The sequence below is a fragment of the Vidua macroura genome, chromosome 26 (assembly GCF_024509145.1).
Source record: "Vidua macroura isolate BioBank_ID:100142 chromosome 26, ASM2450914v1, whole genome shotgun sequence".
Lineage (NCBI taxonomy): Eukaryota > Metazoa > Chordata > Aves > Passeriformes > Viduidae > Vidua > Vidua macroura.
The window spans coordinates 5,579,692-5,593,482 of NC_071596.1; the positions used below are offsets into that span (position 1 = coordinate 5,579,692).

The following is a 13,791-nucleotide window of genomic DNA, read 5'->3' on the forward strand; positions in this document are numbered from 1 at the left end:
AGTGTGAATTTTGAGGTTCATGTGTGATTCTGGGGTGTTCAAGTGTGAATTTGGGGGGTTGAGGTGTGAATTTTGGGGCTCAGGTGTGAATTTGGGGGGCTCAGGTGTGAATTTTGGGGCTTAGGTGTGAATTTGGGGGGCTCAGGTGTGAATTTTTGGTGGTTTAAGGGTCTGGAATAATAAAATTCACCTTGAAAAAGGGTCTGGAATAAAATTCACCTTAAAATGGGTGTGGAATTATAAAATCCACCTTGGAAGTGGGTCTGGAATAATAAAATTCACCTTATAATGGGTGTGGAATAATAAAATTCAGATTTTCGGTGAGTCTGGAATAATAAAATTCATCTTAAAATAAGTCTGGAATAAGATTGGAGCTGAAAAGGATTGGGGTAATTTCTGCCAAAATAATTCCCAAAAATCCAGATTGGAGCTGCAGGGATGGGGAAATTCCTGCCCAAATAAATCCTAAAAATCCAGCTTGGATCTGCAAGGGATTGGGGAAATTCCAAAGGGATTTCTGCCAAAATAAATCCTGAAAATCCAGATTGGAGCTGCAGGGGATGGGGAAATTCCTACCAAAATAAATCCTGAAAATCCAACTTGGATCTGCAAGGGATGAGGGAAATTCCTTCTGAAATAAATCCCAAAAATCCAGATTGGATCTGCAAGGGATTGGGGAAATTCCTGCCAAAATAAATCCTAAAAATCAGCTTGGACCCAGCAGGGATTTGGGAATTTCTATGGGAATCTCTGCCCAAATAAATCCTAAAAATCCAGCTTGGATCTGCAAGGGATTGGGGAAATTCCTGCCAAAATAAATCCCAAAAATCCAGCTTGGAGCTGCAAGGGATTGAGGAAATTCCATGGGGGTGGGGCCATAAATCCCAAAAATCCTGGTTGGATTTGGCTGGGATTGGGGAAATTCCAAAGGGATTTCTGCCACAATAATTCCTAAAAATCCAGGCTGGACCCAGCAGGGATTGGTGACAAAGACACGAGACATCAGACTACTTTTTTATTTTATTTTATTTATTTTATTGAATTTTATTGAATTAAATTTTATTTTATTTTATTTTTTATCACCTTCCCCCTCTCCCACCTCCATCCCCCAGCGCTGCAACCCCAGGAACTGCAGGAAATTCCGAGATCCAGGAATAAATTCCATTTCTTGGGAATGGTTCAGGGCTCTGGTGGGGTTTGAAACCCAAAATTTAACCCCAAATTTGGGGGTTCCCACAGCTGCGGGGTGCAGATGGGATTTTCTGGGATCCAGGGGCACTTGTGGGCTCCAGGGAGGATTTTCCTCCTTCCAGAGAGGATTTCTGGGCTCCTGGAGGAATTCTTTGTGTTCCAGGGGGAATTTTCTGAATTCCAGAGGGGATTTTCCCTGTTCCAGAGGGGATTTCTGGATTCCAGGGGGATTTCCAGGGGGGATTTTCCCTGTTCTGGAGGGTTGGGTTTTTTTTTGGGGTTCCAGGGGGAATTTCTGGGTTCCAGAAGGGATTTTCCCTGTCCCAGAAGGTTTTTTTTTTGGGTCCCAGAGGGATTTTTTTGGGTTCCAAAGGGGATTTTTTGGGTTCCAGAGGGATTTTCCCTGTCCCAGAGGGTTTTTTTTGAGTTCCAGAAAGGATTTTTTTGGGTTCCAGTGGGGTTTTTTTGAGTTCCAGAAGGGATTTTTCGGGTTCCAGAGAGTTTTTTGGGTTCCAGAGGGGATTTTCCCTGCCCCAAAGGGATTTTTTGGGTTCCAGAGAGATTTTCCCTGTCCCAGAGGGATTTTTTTGGGTTCCAGAGGGATTTTTTTGGGTTCCAGAGGGATTTTTTTGGGTTCCAGAGGGGATTTTTTTGGGTTCCAGAGGGGATTTTTCGGGTTCCAGAGGGGATTTTCCCTGCCCCAGAGGGATTTTTTTAGGTTCCAGTAGGTTTTTTTTGGGTTCCAGGGGGGATTTTCCCTGCCCCAGAGGGATTTTTTTAGGTTCCAGTAGGTTTTTTTTGGGTTCCAGGGGGGATTTTCCCTGCCCCAGGCTCAGGCACTGGGTGCATATTGCAGGGCCAGGCGGTCAAAGTCGTTCTCCTGCAACCACAGCCAAAAAGAAATGGATTTAATTAATTATCAATTAATTATTATCAATCAATCCTCCTCAAATTTCCATTTATCACCTCTCCTCCAGCTGAACACCCCAATCAGCTCCCCAAACCTCAATTAATTCCAGCAGCAAACCCCATTTATCCCTTTTTTTTGCCATTTGCTGCTTTTCCTTTTCCCTCTCCCCAAATTCCCTCTCCCAGTTTTTTTTTTTGGGTTTTTTTTTTTTTGGTTTTTTTCCAGTTTTTAACACAATTTTCCACCTGGATTAAAAATCTGCACCTCAGGCAGATTTGGGATTCCCAAAAGGGCTGGAAAACCTGAAGGAGATGGAGCTTGGGATTTGTTTGTAAAGAACCCCCTGGCTCCATCAGAACGGGGGGAAAATTCAATTTATTGGATTTATTTTTATTATTATTTCTGTTTTCTCCCATTCCCTACCTTGGCCTGGTACTCCTTGATGAAGGGATGGCTTTTGTGAGCATCTTTCAGCTGGGACAGGTAACGATTGGTGACCTGGGAGGGACAAAAAAATTCAATTTTGAGGTGGCAGAGTGGAATAAATCCCACCTAAATGTGGGTTTTTTTACACCTAAAATCCTGATTTTTCTCAGTTCCAACCAGTAGGAGCCACGCACGCCCTTGAAATAAAAAATAAAACACTTCAAAATCAACTTTCAGTGGTGGTTCCATGTAAAAAAAGAAAAATAAAATCAGGAAGAGCTGAACTTAGAGCTCTAAATGTTGTTTTTGTTTTTTTCTGCCCAGGTTTTTTTTTTTTTCTCAACAATTCTGGAATTCTGGGATGGTTTGGGTTGGAAGAGACCTTAAGGATCACCCAATTCCATGGGAAAGGGCAATTCCCAGTGTCCCCAAGAGTGCCCTGGGGCTGGGAGCCCCCATTTGTCCCAAAATGAGCCCAAAATTGTCCCATTTACCCCCAAAATTGTCCCATTTATCCCCAAAATTGTCCCATTTATCCCAAAATTATCCCATTTATCCCAAAATTATCCCATTTATCCCCAAAATTGTCCCATTTATCCCCAAAATGAGCCCAAAATTGTCCCATTTACCCCCAAAACTGTCCCATTTATCCCAAAATCCTGCTGGGATTGATCCCATTTACCCCCAAAATGACCCCATTTATCCCCAGTCCTGCAGGGACTGATCCCATTTACCCCATTTAACCCCAAAATGATCCCAAAATGACCCCATTTATGCCAAAATGACCCCATTTACCCCCAAAGTGAGCCCACTTATCCCAAATCCTGCTGGTTCTGACCCCATTTACCCCCAAAATGAGCCCATTGATCCCCAGTCCTGATGGTTCTGACCCCATTGATCCCAAAGTGACCCCATTGATCCCAAAATCCTGCTGGGATTGATCCCATTGATCCCACAGTGCCCCCACTGATCCCAAAGTGCCCCCACTGATCCCAAAGTGCCCCCACTGACCCCGAAGTGCCCCCACTGATCCCAAAGTGCCCCCACTGACCCCAAAGTGACCCCACTGATCCCAAATCCTGCTGGTTCTGACCCCACTGACCCCAAAGTGCCCCCAGTGACCCCGCAGTGCCCCCATTGATCCCACAGTGCCCCCATTGATCCCACAGTGCCCCCATTGATCCCAAAGTGCCCCCATTGATCCCAAAGTGCCCCCACTGACCCCACAGTGCCCCCACTGATCCCACAGTGCCCCCACTGACCCCACAGTGCCCCCACTGATCCCAAATCCTGCTGGTTCTGACCCCACTGACCCCGCAGTGCCCCCATTGATCCCACAGTGCCCCCACTGACCCCGCAGTGCCCCCATTGATCCCAAAGTGCCCCCAGTGACCCCGCAGTGCCCCCATTCCCCCCTGCCCCGTTTCCCCGCTCACCTCCGGGGCCTTGCCCAGGTGCTGGGACAGCACCACCAGGTTCAGCAGGGTCTCAGGGTGCCCACTGTCCTGGGAAATACAGCCAAATTCAATTCAATTCAATTAAAAACAAACAAAAACAAAAACAAAACAAAAAAACAAAACAAAAAAAACCAAACAAACAAACAAACAAAACCAACCAAACAAAAAAAACCCCACAAAAAACAAAAAAACCAAAACAAAACAATAAAAAACCCACAAAAAAACCCCCAAAAAAAACCCAAAAAACCAAAAAAAACCCCAAAACCCAAAATGTAATAAAATTTAATAAAATACAATACAATTCATAAAATATAAAATAAAATAGTTGAATATGAAATAAAAACTAAAATCAAACACTAAAATACATTAAAATGAAATAAAATGAAGCGTTATAAAAATTAAAAAACAATATAAAACAATATAAAACAAAATAAAACAAAATAAAACAAAATAAAATAAAACAAAATAAATAAAATAAAATAAAATAAAATAAAATAAAATAAAATAAAATAAAATAAAATAAAATAAAATAAAATAAAATAAAATAAAATAAAATAAACCACTCTGCAATCCCAAGCACAGCAAGGCAGATCCATAAATTGCCACTGCTGTGGATTTGAGCAGGAAAATTCCTGGGAATTTGGGGTGTCCATGCAGGGATTTGGGGTGTCCCTGTGGGGTTTGGGGTGTCCCTGTCCCTGTGGGGTTTGGGGTTTGGGGTGTCCCTGTGGGGTTTGGGGTTTGGGGTGCCCCTGTGGAGTTTGGGGTGTCCCTGTCCCAGTGGGGTTTGGGGTTTGGGGTGTGGGGTACCTTGTCCCTGTGGGGTTTGGGGTGCCCCTGTCCCTGTGGTGTTTGGGGTTTGGGGTGCCCCTGTCCCTGTGGTGTTTGGGGTTTGGGGTGCCCCTGTGGGGTTTGGGGTGTCCCTGTCCCTGTGGTGTTTGGGGTTTGGGGTGCCCCTGTCCCTGTGGTGTTTGGGGTTTGGGGTGCCCCTGTGGGGTTTGGGGTGTCCCTGTCCCAGTGGGGTTTGGGGTTTGGGGTGTCCCTGTGGGGTTTGGGGTGTCCCTGTCCCAGTGGGGTTTGGGGTTTGGGGTGTGGGGTACCTTGTCCCTGTGGGGTTTGGGGTGTCCCTGTGGGGTTTGGGGTATCTTGTCCCTGTGGGGTTTGGGGTATCTTGTCCCTGTGGTGTTTGGGGTGTCCCAGTGGGATTTGGGGTGTCCCTGTGGGTGTGGGGTACCTTGTCCCTGTGGGGTTTGGGGTGCCCCTGTCCCTGTGGGGTTTGGGGTGTCCCTGTGGGGTTTGGGCTGTCCCTGTGGGGTTTGGGCTGTCCCTGTGGGTTTGGGGTTTGGGGTGTGGGGTACCTTGTCCCTGTGAGGTGTCCCTGTCCCAGTGGGGTTTGGGGTGGGGTTTGGGGTACCTTGTCCCTGTGGGGTGTGGGGTTTGGGGTGTCCCAGTGGGGTTTGGGGTGGGGTTTGGGGTACCTTGTCCCAGTGGGGTTTGGGGTTTGGGGTGTCCCAGTGGGGTTTGGGGTGTCCCTGTGGGGTTTGGGGTGTGGGGTTTGGGGTTGGGGTACCTTGTCCCTGTGGGGTTTGGGGTTTGGGGTTGGGGTACCTTGTCCCAGTGGGGTTTGGGGTGTGGGGTTTGGGGTGTGGGGTACTTTGTCCCTGTGGGGTTTGGGCTGTCCCTGTGGGGTTTGGGGTGTGGGGTTTGGGGTGTCCCAGTGGGGTTTGGGGTGTGGGGTTTGGGGTTGGGGTACCTTGTCCAGCGCCTCGTGCAGCAGCCCCTCGGCCTGCTCCCAGCGGCCCTGCGCCATGGCCGCGGCCGCCTGCCCGTTGAGCAGCAGCAGCGAGGGGCAGCTCCTGTCCGCCAGCTCCTGGAACGTGTAGAAGGCATCCTGCAGCTTCTCCCCGCCCTGCAGGGCACACAGGAATCCCGGGAATTCCTCAGCCACAGCCACAGGGGCATGGGAATTCCTGATTTACATCCCTGGGAATTCCTGAGCCACAGCCACAGGGGCATGGGAATTCCTGATTTCCATCCCTGGGAATTCCTGAGCCACAGCCACAGGGGCACCCCTGGCCTGGGAATTCCTGATTTACATATCTGGGCTGGGAATTCCTGATTTACAACCACAGGGTCATGGGAATTCCTGATTTCCATCCTTGGGGTCACTCCTGGCCTGGGAATTCCTGATTTCCATCCTGGGGTCACCCCTGGCCTGGGAATTCCTGATCCACAGCCACAGGGGCACCCCTGGGCTGGGAATTCCTGATTTCCATCCTTGGGGTCATTCCTGGGCTGGGAATTCTTGATTTACATCCCTGGCCTGGGAATTCCTCAGCCACAGCCACAGGGGCATGGGAATTCCTGATTTCCATCCCTGGGAATTCCTGATCCACAGCCACAGGGGCACCCCTGGCCTGGGAATTCCTGATTTAAATCCTCAGGGTCATGGGAACTCCTGATTTAAATCCTCAGGGTCATCCCTGGCCTGGGAATTCCTGATCCACAGCCACAGGGGCACCCCTGGCCTGGGAATTCCTGAGCCACATCCCTGGGAATTCCTGAGCCACAGCCACAGGGTCATGGGAATTCCTGATTTCCATCCTTGGGGGTCACTCTTGGCCTGGGAATTCCTGATCTACATCCTCAGGGTCATCCCTGGCCTGGGAATTCCTGATTTCCATCCTGGGGTCACCCCTGGGCTGAGAATTCCTGATTTCCATTCTTGGGGTCATTCCTGGGCTGGGAATTCCTGATTTACATCCCTGGCCTGGGAATTCCTGATCCACAACCACAGGGTCATGGGAATTCCTGATTTAAATCCTCAGGGGCACCCCTGGCCTGGGAATTCCTGATCTACATCCTTGGGGTCATGAGAATTCCTGATTTCCATCCCTGGGGTCACCCCTGGCCTGGGAATTCCTGATCCACAGCCACAGGGTCACCCCTGGGCTGGGAATTCCCGATTTCCATCCTGGGGGTCATGAGAATTCCTGATTTCCATCCCTGGGGTCACCCCTGGCCTGGGAATTCCTGCATAGGAATTTATTTAAAGGAAGCCCAGGCTGAGTGCCCCTGGATCCCAGGAACTGGAGTTTATTTCCATCCCTCCTGCACTCCCACACTCAGCAGTTCTGCCTCATTCCCAAACATTTTTAAGGACATTTTGTGTCCTGGAGCCTGGGACGTTTTGGGGATGTTTTGGGGACGTTTTGGGGATGTTTTGGGGACGTTTTGGGGATGTTTTGGGGATGTTTGTTTTGGGGACGTTTTGGGGACGTTTTAGGGACGTTTTGGGGACGTTTTGGGGATGTTCTGGGGATGTTTTGGGACCACCTGGCTCCTCCCGGGAGGAGGGGGCACCCACCAAGGCCAGGTTCACCCAGGCTGTGGCCAGCTGGGTCAGCGTCGCGTCCTCATCCTGCTCCTGCATTTTCTTCAGCTCCTTCCTGCAGGAAAAGTGGGAATCACAAAGGAAAAGGGATTTTAGCACAAAACCAATAAATGTGGGGGTTTTCACCTTGAGTTTTCCATGTTTTATTTTGCCAGGAGAGGCCTGGTTGGATTCCTGGAAAAGGGGAAGGAGAAGGAGAAGGGAAAAGAGAAAGAAAAGGAGAAGGAAGAAAGGAAAGGGGAAAGGGGAAAGGGGAAAAGGGGAAGGGAAGGGAAAAGGAACAAGGAAAAGTAACAAGGGAAAGGAACATGGGAAAGGAACAAGGGAAAGGAACATGGGAAAGGAACATGGGAAAGGAAACAGGGAAAAGGAACAAGGGAAAAGAAATGGAAAAAGGGAAAGGGAAAGGAAAAAGGGAAAGGAAATATATAAAATATAAAAGGGAAAGCAGAAAGGAAAAAGGCAAAATATAAAAGGAAATAAGGAATATATAAAACAAAAAAGGGAAAATATAAAAGGAAAAATGGAAAGAGGAAAGGAAAAATATAAAAGGAAAAACGCAAAATATAAAAGGAAAAAGGGAAAATATAAAAGGAAAAAGGGAAAAGGGAGGTCCAGTCCCACCTGGCCAGGTCGAGCCTGTCGAGCTTCAGCAGGATCTGGACCATCATGGCCAAGCTGCAAGGGCAGGAGCAGAGGGATGACCCCAGGCCCAGCCGGGGCAGGCGGGCACAGCCCCAGGAGCTCCCGTCCCAGCAACGGCTGCAGGGGCTGAGAGCCACCTGGGATGGGCCTGAGGGTCCTTCCTGACCCCAAACCCCTCCTGGGATGGGCCTGAGTGTCCCTCCTGACCCCAAACCCCACCTGGGATGGGCCTGAGGGTCCTTCCTGACCCCAAACCCCTCCTGGGATGGGCCTGAGTGTCCCTCCTGACCCCAAACCCCACCTGGGATGGGCCTGAGGGTCCCTGCTGACCCCAAACCCCTCCTGGGATGGGCCTGAGGGTCCTTCCTGACCCCAAACCCCTCCTGGGATGGGCCTGAGGGTCCTTCCTGACCCCAAACCCCACCTGGGATGGGCCTGAGGGTCCTTCCTGACCCCAAACCCCTCCTGGGATGGGCCTGAGGGTCCCTGCTGACCCCAAACCCCTCCTGGGATGGGCCTGAGGGTCCTTCCTGACCCCAAACCCTTCCTGGGGTGGGCCTGAGGGTCCTTCCTGACCCCAAACCCCTCCTGGGATGGGCCTGAGGGTCCTTCCTGACCCCAAACCCCTCCTGGGATGGGCCTGAGTGTCCCTCCTGACCCCAAACCCCACCTGGGATGGGCCTGAGGGTCCTTCCTGACCCCAAACCCCTCCTGGGATGGGCCTGAGGGTCCTTCCTGACCCCAAACCCTTCCTGGGGTGGGCCTGAGGGTCCCTGCTGACCCCAAACCCCACCTGGGATGGGCCTGAGGGTCCCTGCTGACCCCAAACCCCACCTGGGATGGGCCTGAGGGTCCTTCCTGACCCCAAACCCCTCCGGGGATGGGCCTGAGGGTCCTTCCTGACCCCAAACCCCACCTGGGATGGGCCTGAGGGTCCCTGCTGACCCCAAACCCCTCCTGGGATGGGCCTGAGGGTCCTTCCTGACCCCAAACCCCTCCTGGGATGGGCCTGAGGGTCCTTCCTGACCCCAAACCCTTCCTGGGATGGTCCTGAGGGTCCCTGGTGACCCCAAACCCCACCTGAGACAGTCCTGAGTGTCCCTCCCAACCCCAAACCCCTCCTGGAAGGGTTCTGAGGGTCCCTCCCCACCCCAAATCCCTCCTGGGATGGGCCTGAGGGTCCTTCCTGACCCCAAACCCCTCCTGGGATGGTCCTGAGGGTCCCTCCTGACCTCAAACCCACCTGGGACAGTCCTGAGGGTCCCTCCCCACCCCAAACCCCACCAGGGATGGTCCTGAGGGTCCCTCCCAACCCAAACTCTGACCCCTGGAGCTGCTCCCAGCTCCCTCCCAGCTCAAACCCCACACAGATCAATATCCAAGCTCTCCCATTCCCCATGGGAACTGCAGGAAAAAAAAAAAAAAACAAAAAAAAACAACACACCCCAAATCCCCAAAAGCTCCTCCTCTGAGAAGGAGCCTCTGGATGCTTCCAGAGGTGCTCAGAGTGAGCCCAAAGGGCAGGCAGGGGGTGCCGGGGGGTGTGGGGAGGATGTGACCCCGTTTGTGGGGCTGCCTCACCACTCCAGGCTGTCCCCCTGGTGCAGGGCACGCAGGGCAGCCTCGGGGTTCTGCTCGTGCAGGTAGATGGAGGCTGCCATCAGCAGGAAGGTGCAGTTGGCCACCTCCACGCTCTTGGCCATCTTCTTGTCCAGCTCGGCCACGATGGAGTCCCTGAGGGGGGACGGGGGGGAATGGGGGGTGGGTTTGGGGAGAAAATGGGGGGAATGGGGGAGAAAATGGGGGAAAACAGGGGAGAAAATGGGGGGAAATGGGAGAAAATGGGGGGAGAAATGGGGGGAAACAGGGGAGAAAATGGGGGGAAAACAGGGGAGAAAATGGGGGGAAAATGAGAGGGGGGAAATGGGATAAAATGGGGGAGAGAATGTGGGAAAACAGGGGAGAAAATGGGGGAAAACAGGGGAGAAAATGGGGGAGAAATGGGGGAAAATGGGGACAAAATGGGGAGAAAATGGGGGAAAATGGGAGTGGGGAAATGGGATAAAATGGGGGAGAAAATGGGGGGAGAAAATGGGGGGAGAAAACGGGAGAAAATAGGGGAAAACAGGGGAGAAAATGGGGGGAGAAAATGGGGGGAGAAAATGGGGGGAGAAAATGGGGGGAGAAAATGGGGGGAGAAAATGGGGGGAGAACAGGGGAGAAAATGGGGGGAGAACAGGGGAGAAAATGGGGGAAAATGAGAGGGGGGAAATGGGATAAAATGGGGGAGAAAATGGGGGGAAACGGGAGAAAATGGGGGGAGAAAATGGGGGAGAGAATGGGGGAGAGAATGGGGGAGAGAATGGGGGAGAGAATGGGGGAGAGAATGGGGGGAGAAAATGGGGGGAAAAAATGGGGGAGAGAATGGGGGAAAATGGGGACAAAATGGGAGGGGGAAAATGGGATAAAATGGGAGGAGGTAAATGGGATAAAATTGGGGAGAAAATGGGGGGAAATGGGGGGGGATGGGGGAAATGGGGGAAAAGGGGTGAGAAAATTGGAGAATAAATGGGATAAAATGGGAGAAAAGGGGGGAGAAAAGAGGATAAAACAAGAGAAGCTGTGGCTGCTCCACCCCTGGAGCATCCTGGAACACTGGAAGGTGTCCCTGGATGATCTCTAAACCCCCCTGCACCCCAAAAGCTCCTGGAACTGCAGGAATTTGCTGAGAGCCCGCAGATGCCCCCAGGGAAGGGGCAGATGCCCCCAGGGAAGGGGCAGATGCTCCCAGGGAAGGGGCAGATGCCCCCAGGGAAGGGGCAGATGCTCCCAGGGAAGGGGCAGATGCTCCCAGGGAAGGGGCAGATGTCCCCAGGGAAGGGGCAGATGCCCCCAGGGAAGGGGCAGATGCCCCCAGGGAAGGGGCAGATGCTCCCAGGGAAGGGGCAGATGCCCCCAGGGAAGGGGCAGATGCCCCCAGGGAAGGGCTGGATCCTGGCTCACCTCTGGCTCTCGCTGGCCAGGAACTGAGCAAACATCCTGACTGCCTGCAGCTCGGGGCTGCAGCTGCCCTTGAGCTCGTCCAGCACCACGCCAAACTTCCTCTGCAGGGCACGGAGACAGGGCCAGGGGGGAAAGGAGGAGGAGGAGGAGAAGAAGGAGAAGGAGGAGAAGGAGGAGGAGGAGGAGAAGAAGGAGAAGGAGAAGAAGAAAAAGGAGGAAAAGAAGGAAAAGAAGGAGAAGAAGGAAAAGAAGGAAAAGAAGGAAAAGAAAAGGAAAAGAAGGAAAAGAAGGAAAAGAAGGAAAAGAAGGAAAAGAAGGAAAAGAAGGAAAAGAAGGAAAAGAAGGAGAAGAAGGAGAAGAAGGAAAAGAAAGAAGGAGAAGAAGGAAAAGAAGGAGAAGAAGAAGAAGAAGAAGAAGAAAGAGAAGAAGGAGAAGAAGGAGAAGAAAAGAGAGAAAAGCAGGAAAAGAAAAGAGAGAAAAGCAGGAAAAGAAAAGAGAGAAAAGCAGGAAAAGAAAAGAGGGAAAAGCAGGAAAAGAAATGAAGGAAAAGCAGGAAAGGAGGGGAGAGAAGGGAGAGAAGGGAGAGAAGGAAAGGCAGGGAGAGCAGGAAAAGGAGAAAATGAAGGAAAAAAAGGGCAGGGAGAGAAGGGAGAGCAGAAAAGGCAGGAAAGGCAGGGAGAAGAGAAATAAGGAAAAAAAAAGAAAGGAAAAGAAAGGAGAAAAAAGAAAGGAAAAGAAAGAAAGGAAAAAAGGGAAAAGTGGGAAAAGAGAGGAAAAGAGGGAAAAAGAGGGAAAAGACGGAAAGGTGGGAAGGAAAAAGAGGGAAAAGAGGGCAAAGCAGGAAGAGAAAGGAATTAAGCTTTGAGAACTCTCAGGGATCTGGGGACAAACGGGGACCCAGGAGAGGGACAGGGACCCCAGGGGACAGATGGAAAGGGACTTGGGATTGGGATGGGAATCCCAGGGCACAGGGAATGGATTTGGGATGGGAATTCCAGGACTCAGGGAATGGATTTGGGATAAGGGATGGAATTCCAGGACTCAGGGAATGGATTTGGGATGGAATCCCAGGATTTAGGGAACGGGTTTGGGATAAGGGATGGAATTCCAGGATTTAGGGAATGGATTTGGGATGGAATCCCAGGACTCAGGGAATGGATTTAGACTGGGAAGGGGAGCCTGGGTGGGATTTGGGAGGGCATTCCTGGCTGGAATTCCCAGAGCAGCTGTGGCTGCCCCGTCCCAGGGGTGGCTCAGGCTCACCTGGGCGAGGTATGCCCGGAACAGGAACACGTCCCTCTCCACCTCCCTCTCGGGGCTGCCCGGCTGCACCAGGGGAGGGAGAGCACCAGGGAGAGCCCTCAGGGCCCTGGGCACCCCAGAGCAGCAGCCCCACGGAGCCACCCCACTGAAACCTGCCCTACAAACCAACCCTAAAGAAACCTGCCCCATAAACCAACCCCACTGAAACCTGCCCCATAAACCAACCCCACTGAAACCTGCCCCATAAACCAACCCCACTGAAACCTGCCCCATAAACCAACCCCACAAAACCCACCCCACTGAAACCTGCCCCATAAACCAACCCCACAAAACCCACCCCACTGAAACCTGCCCTATAAACCAACCCCACAAAACCCACCCCACTGAAACCTGCCCCATAAACCAACCCCACAAAACCCACCCCACTGAAACCTGCCCTACAAACCAACCCTAAAGAAACCTGCCCCATAAAACCCATCCTACTGAAACCTGCCCCATAAACCAACCCCACCGAAACCTGCCCTATAAACCAACCCTAAAGAAACCTGCCCCATAAAACTCATCCCATAAAACCCACCCCAGAGCAGCAGCCCCATGGAGCCACCCCACAGAAACCTGCCCTACAAACCAACCCTAAAGAAACCTGCCCCATAAACCAACCCCACCGAAACCTGCCCTATAAACCAACCCCACAAAACCCACCCCACTGAAACCTGCCCCATAAACCAACCCCATAAACCAACCCCACTGAAACCTGCCCCATAAACCAACCCCACAAAACCCACCCTACAGCAGCAGCCCCATGGAGCCACCCCACTAAAACCTGCCCTATAAAACCCATCCCATAAAACCCACCCCACACAAACAGCCCCACACAAACCCACCCCACACAAACCCAGACACACAAACCAACCCCAAACCCACCCCACACAAACAGCCCCACACAAACCCGCCCCACACAAACCCACCCCACACAAACAACCCCACACAAACAGCCCCACACAAACCCACCCCACACAAACAGCCCCACACAAACCCGCCCCACACAAACCCACCCCACACAAACAACCCCACACAAACAGCCCCACACAAACCCGCCCCACACAAACCCACCCCACACAAACAACCCCACACAAACAACCCCACACAAACAGCCCCACACAAACCCACCCCAAACCCACCCCACACAAACCCACCCCAAACCCACCCCACACAACCGCTCCCGGCCCCGCCGCTGAGCGGCCCTCAGGGAGCCGCGGCGGGTCCCGGGCAGCGCCGCCCGCCGTGCCCGACCTTGGCCCGCTGCGCCTCGTTGATGGCGGCCTGGTAGGCGCCGATGTAGAAGTTGTTGCGGAGGTCGAAGAGCTCGTCCGCCTCCCCGGCCGGCGCCGCGCCCGCCCCGGCCGCCATCGCCCTCAGACACGTCCCCGGAAGCGCCCGCGCCGCGGGGGCTGCCGGGAGCCGCCGTCTCCATGGAAACCGCCAATAGCGACGCGAGGAGG

The 13,791-nt window shown here is 52.3% G+C and overlaps 1 protein-coding gene across 2 annotated transcripts; it reads right to left on the reverse strand.

Moving 5' to 3' along the window:
• Positions 1–1,647: 1,647 nt before the first annotated feature.
• COPE (COPI coat complex subunit epsilon) lies at positions 1,648–13,740 on the reverse strand. 2 transcript variants are annotated; one of them, XM_053999505.1, is made up of 10 exons: positions 13,583–13,740; positions 12,290–12,352; positions 11,027–11,127; positions 9,605–9,757; positions 8,003–8,056; positions 7,352–7,433; positions 5,738–5,893; positions 3,964–4,032; positions 2,525–2,599; positions 1,648–2,071 (listed from the first exon to the last, which is right to left on the reverse strand). In XM_053999505.1, exons 1-10 carry the CDS (start codon positions 13,697–13,699, stop codon positions 2,024–2,026), a joined length of 918 nt encoding a protein of 305 aa, XP_053855480.1. In that variant the 5' UTR covers positions 13,700–13,740; the 3' UTR covers positions 1,648–2,023. The 2 variants fall into 2 exon arrangements, with proteins under 2 accessions (XP_053855480.1, XP_053855481.1); XM_053999506.1 differs by lacking the exon at positions 5,738–5,893.
• Between the last annotated feature and the right edge of the window lie 51 nt (positions 13,741–13,791).

Excerpts from the sequence above, each read along its gene's own strand:
- COPE (XM_053999505.1), bottom strand. The coding sequence starts at position 13,699 with ATGGCGGCCGGGGCGGGCGCGGCGCCGGCCGGGGAGGCGGACGAGCTC. Across the intron at positions 12,353-13,582 it reads ACGAGGCGCAGCGGGCCAAG|CCGGGCAGCCCCGAGAGGGA; the intron begins GTCGGGCACGGC and ends CCCCTGGTGCAG. Across the intron at positions 5,894-7,351 it reads CCTGGGTGAACCTGGCCTTG|GGCGGGGAGAAGCTGCAGGA; the intron begins GTGGGTGCCCCC and ends TGTGCCCTGCAG.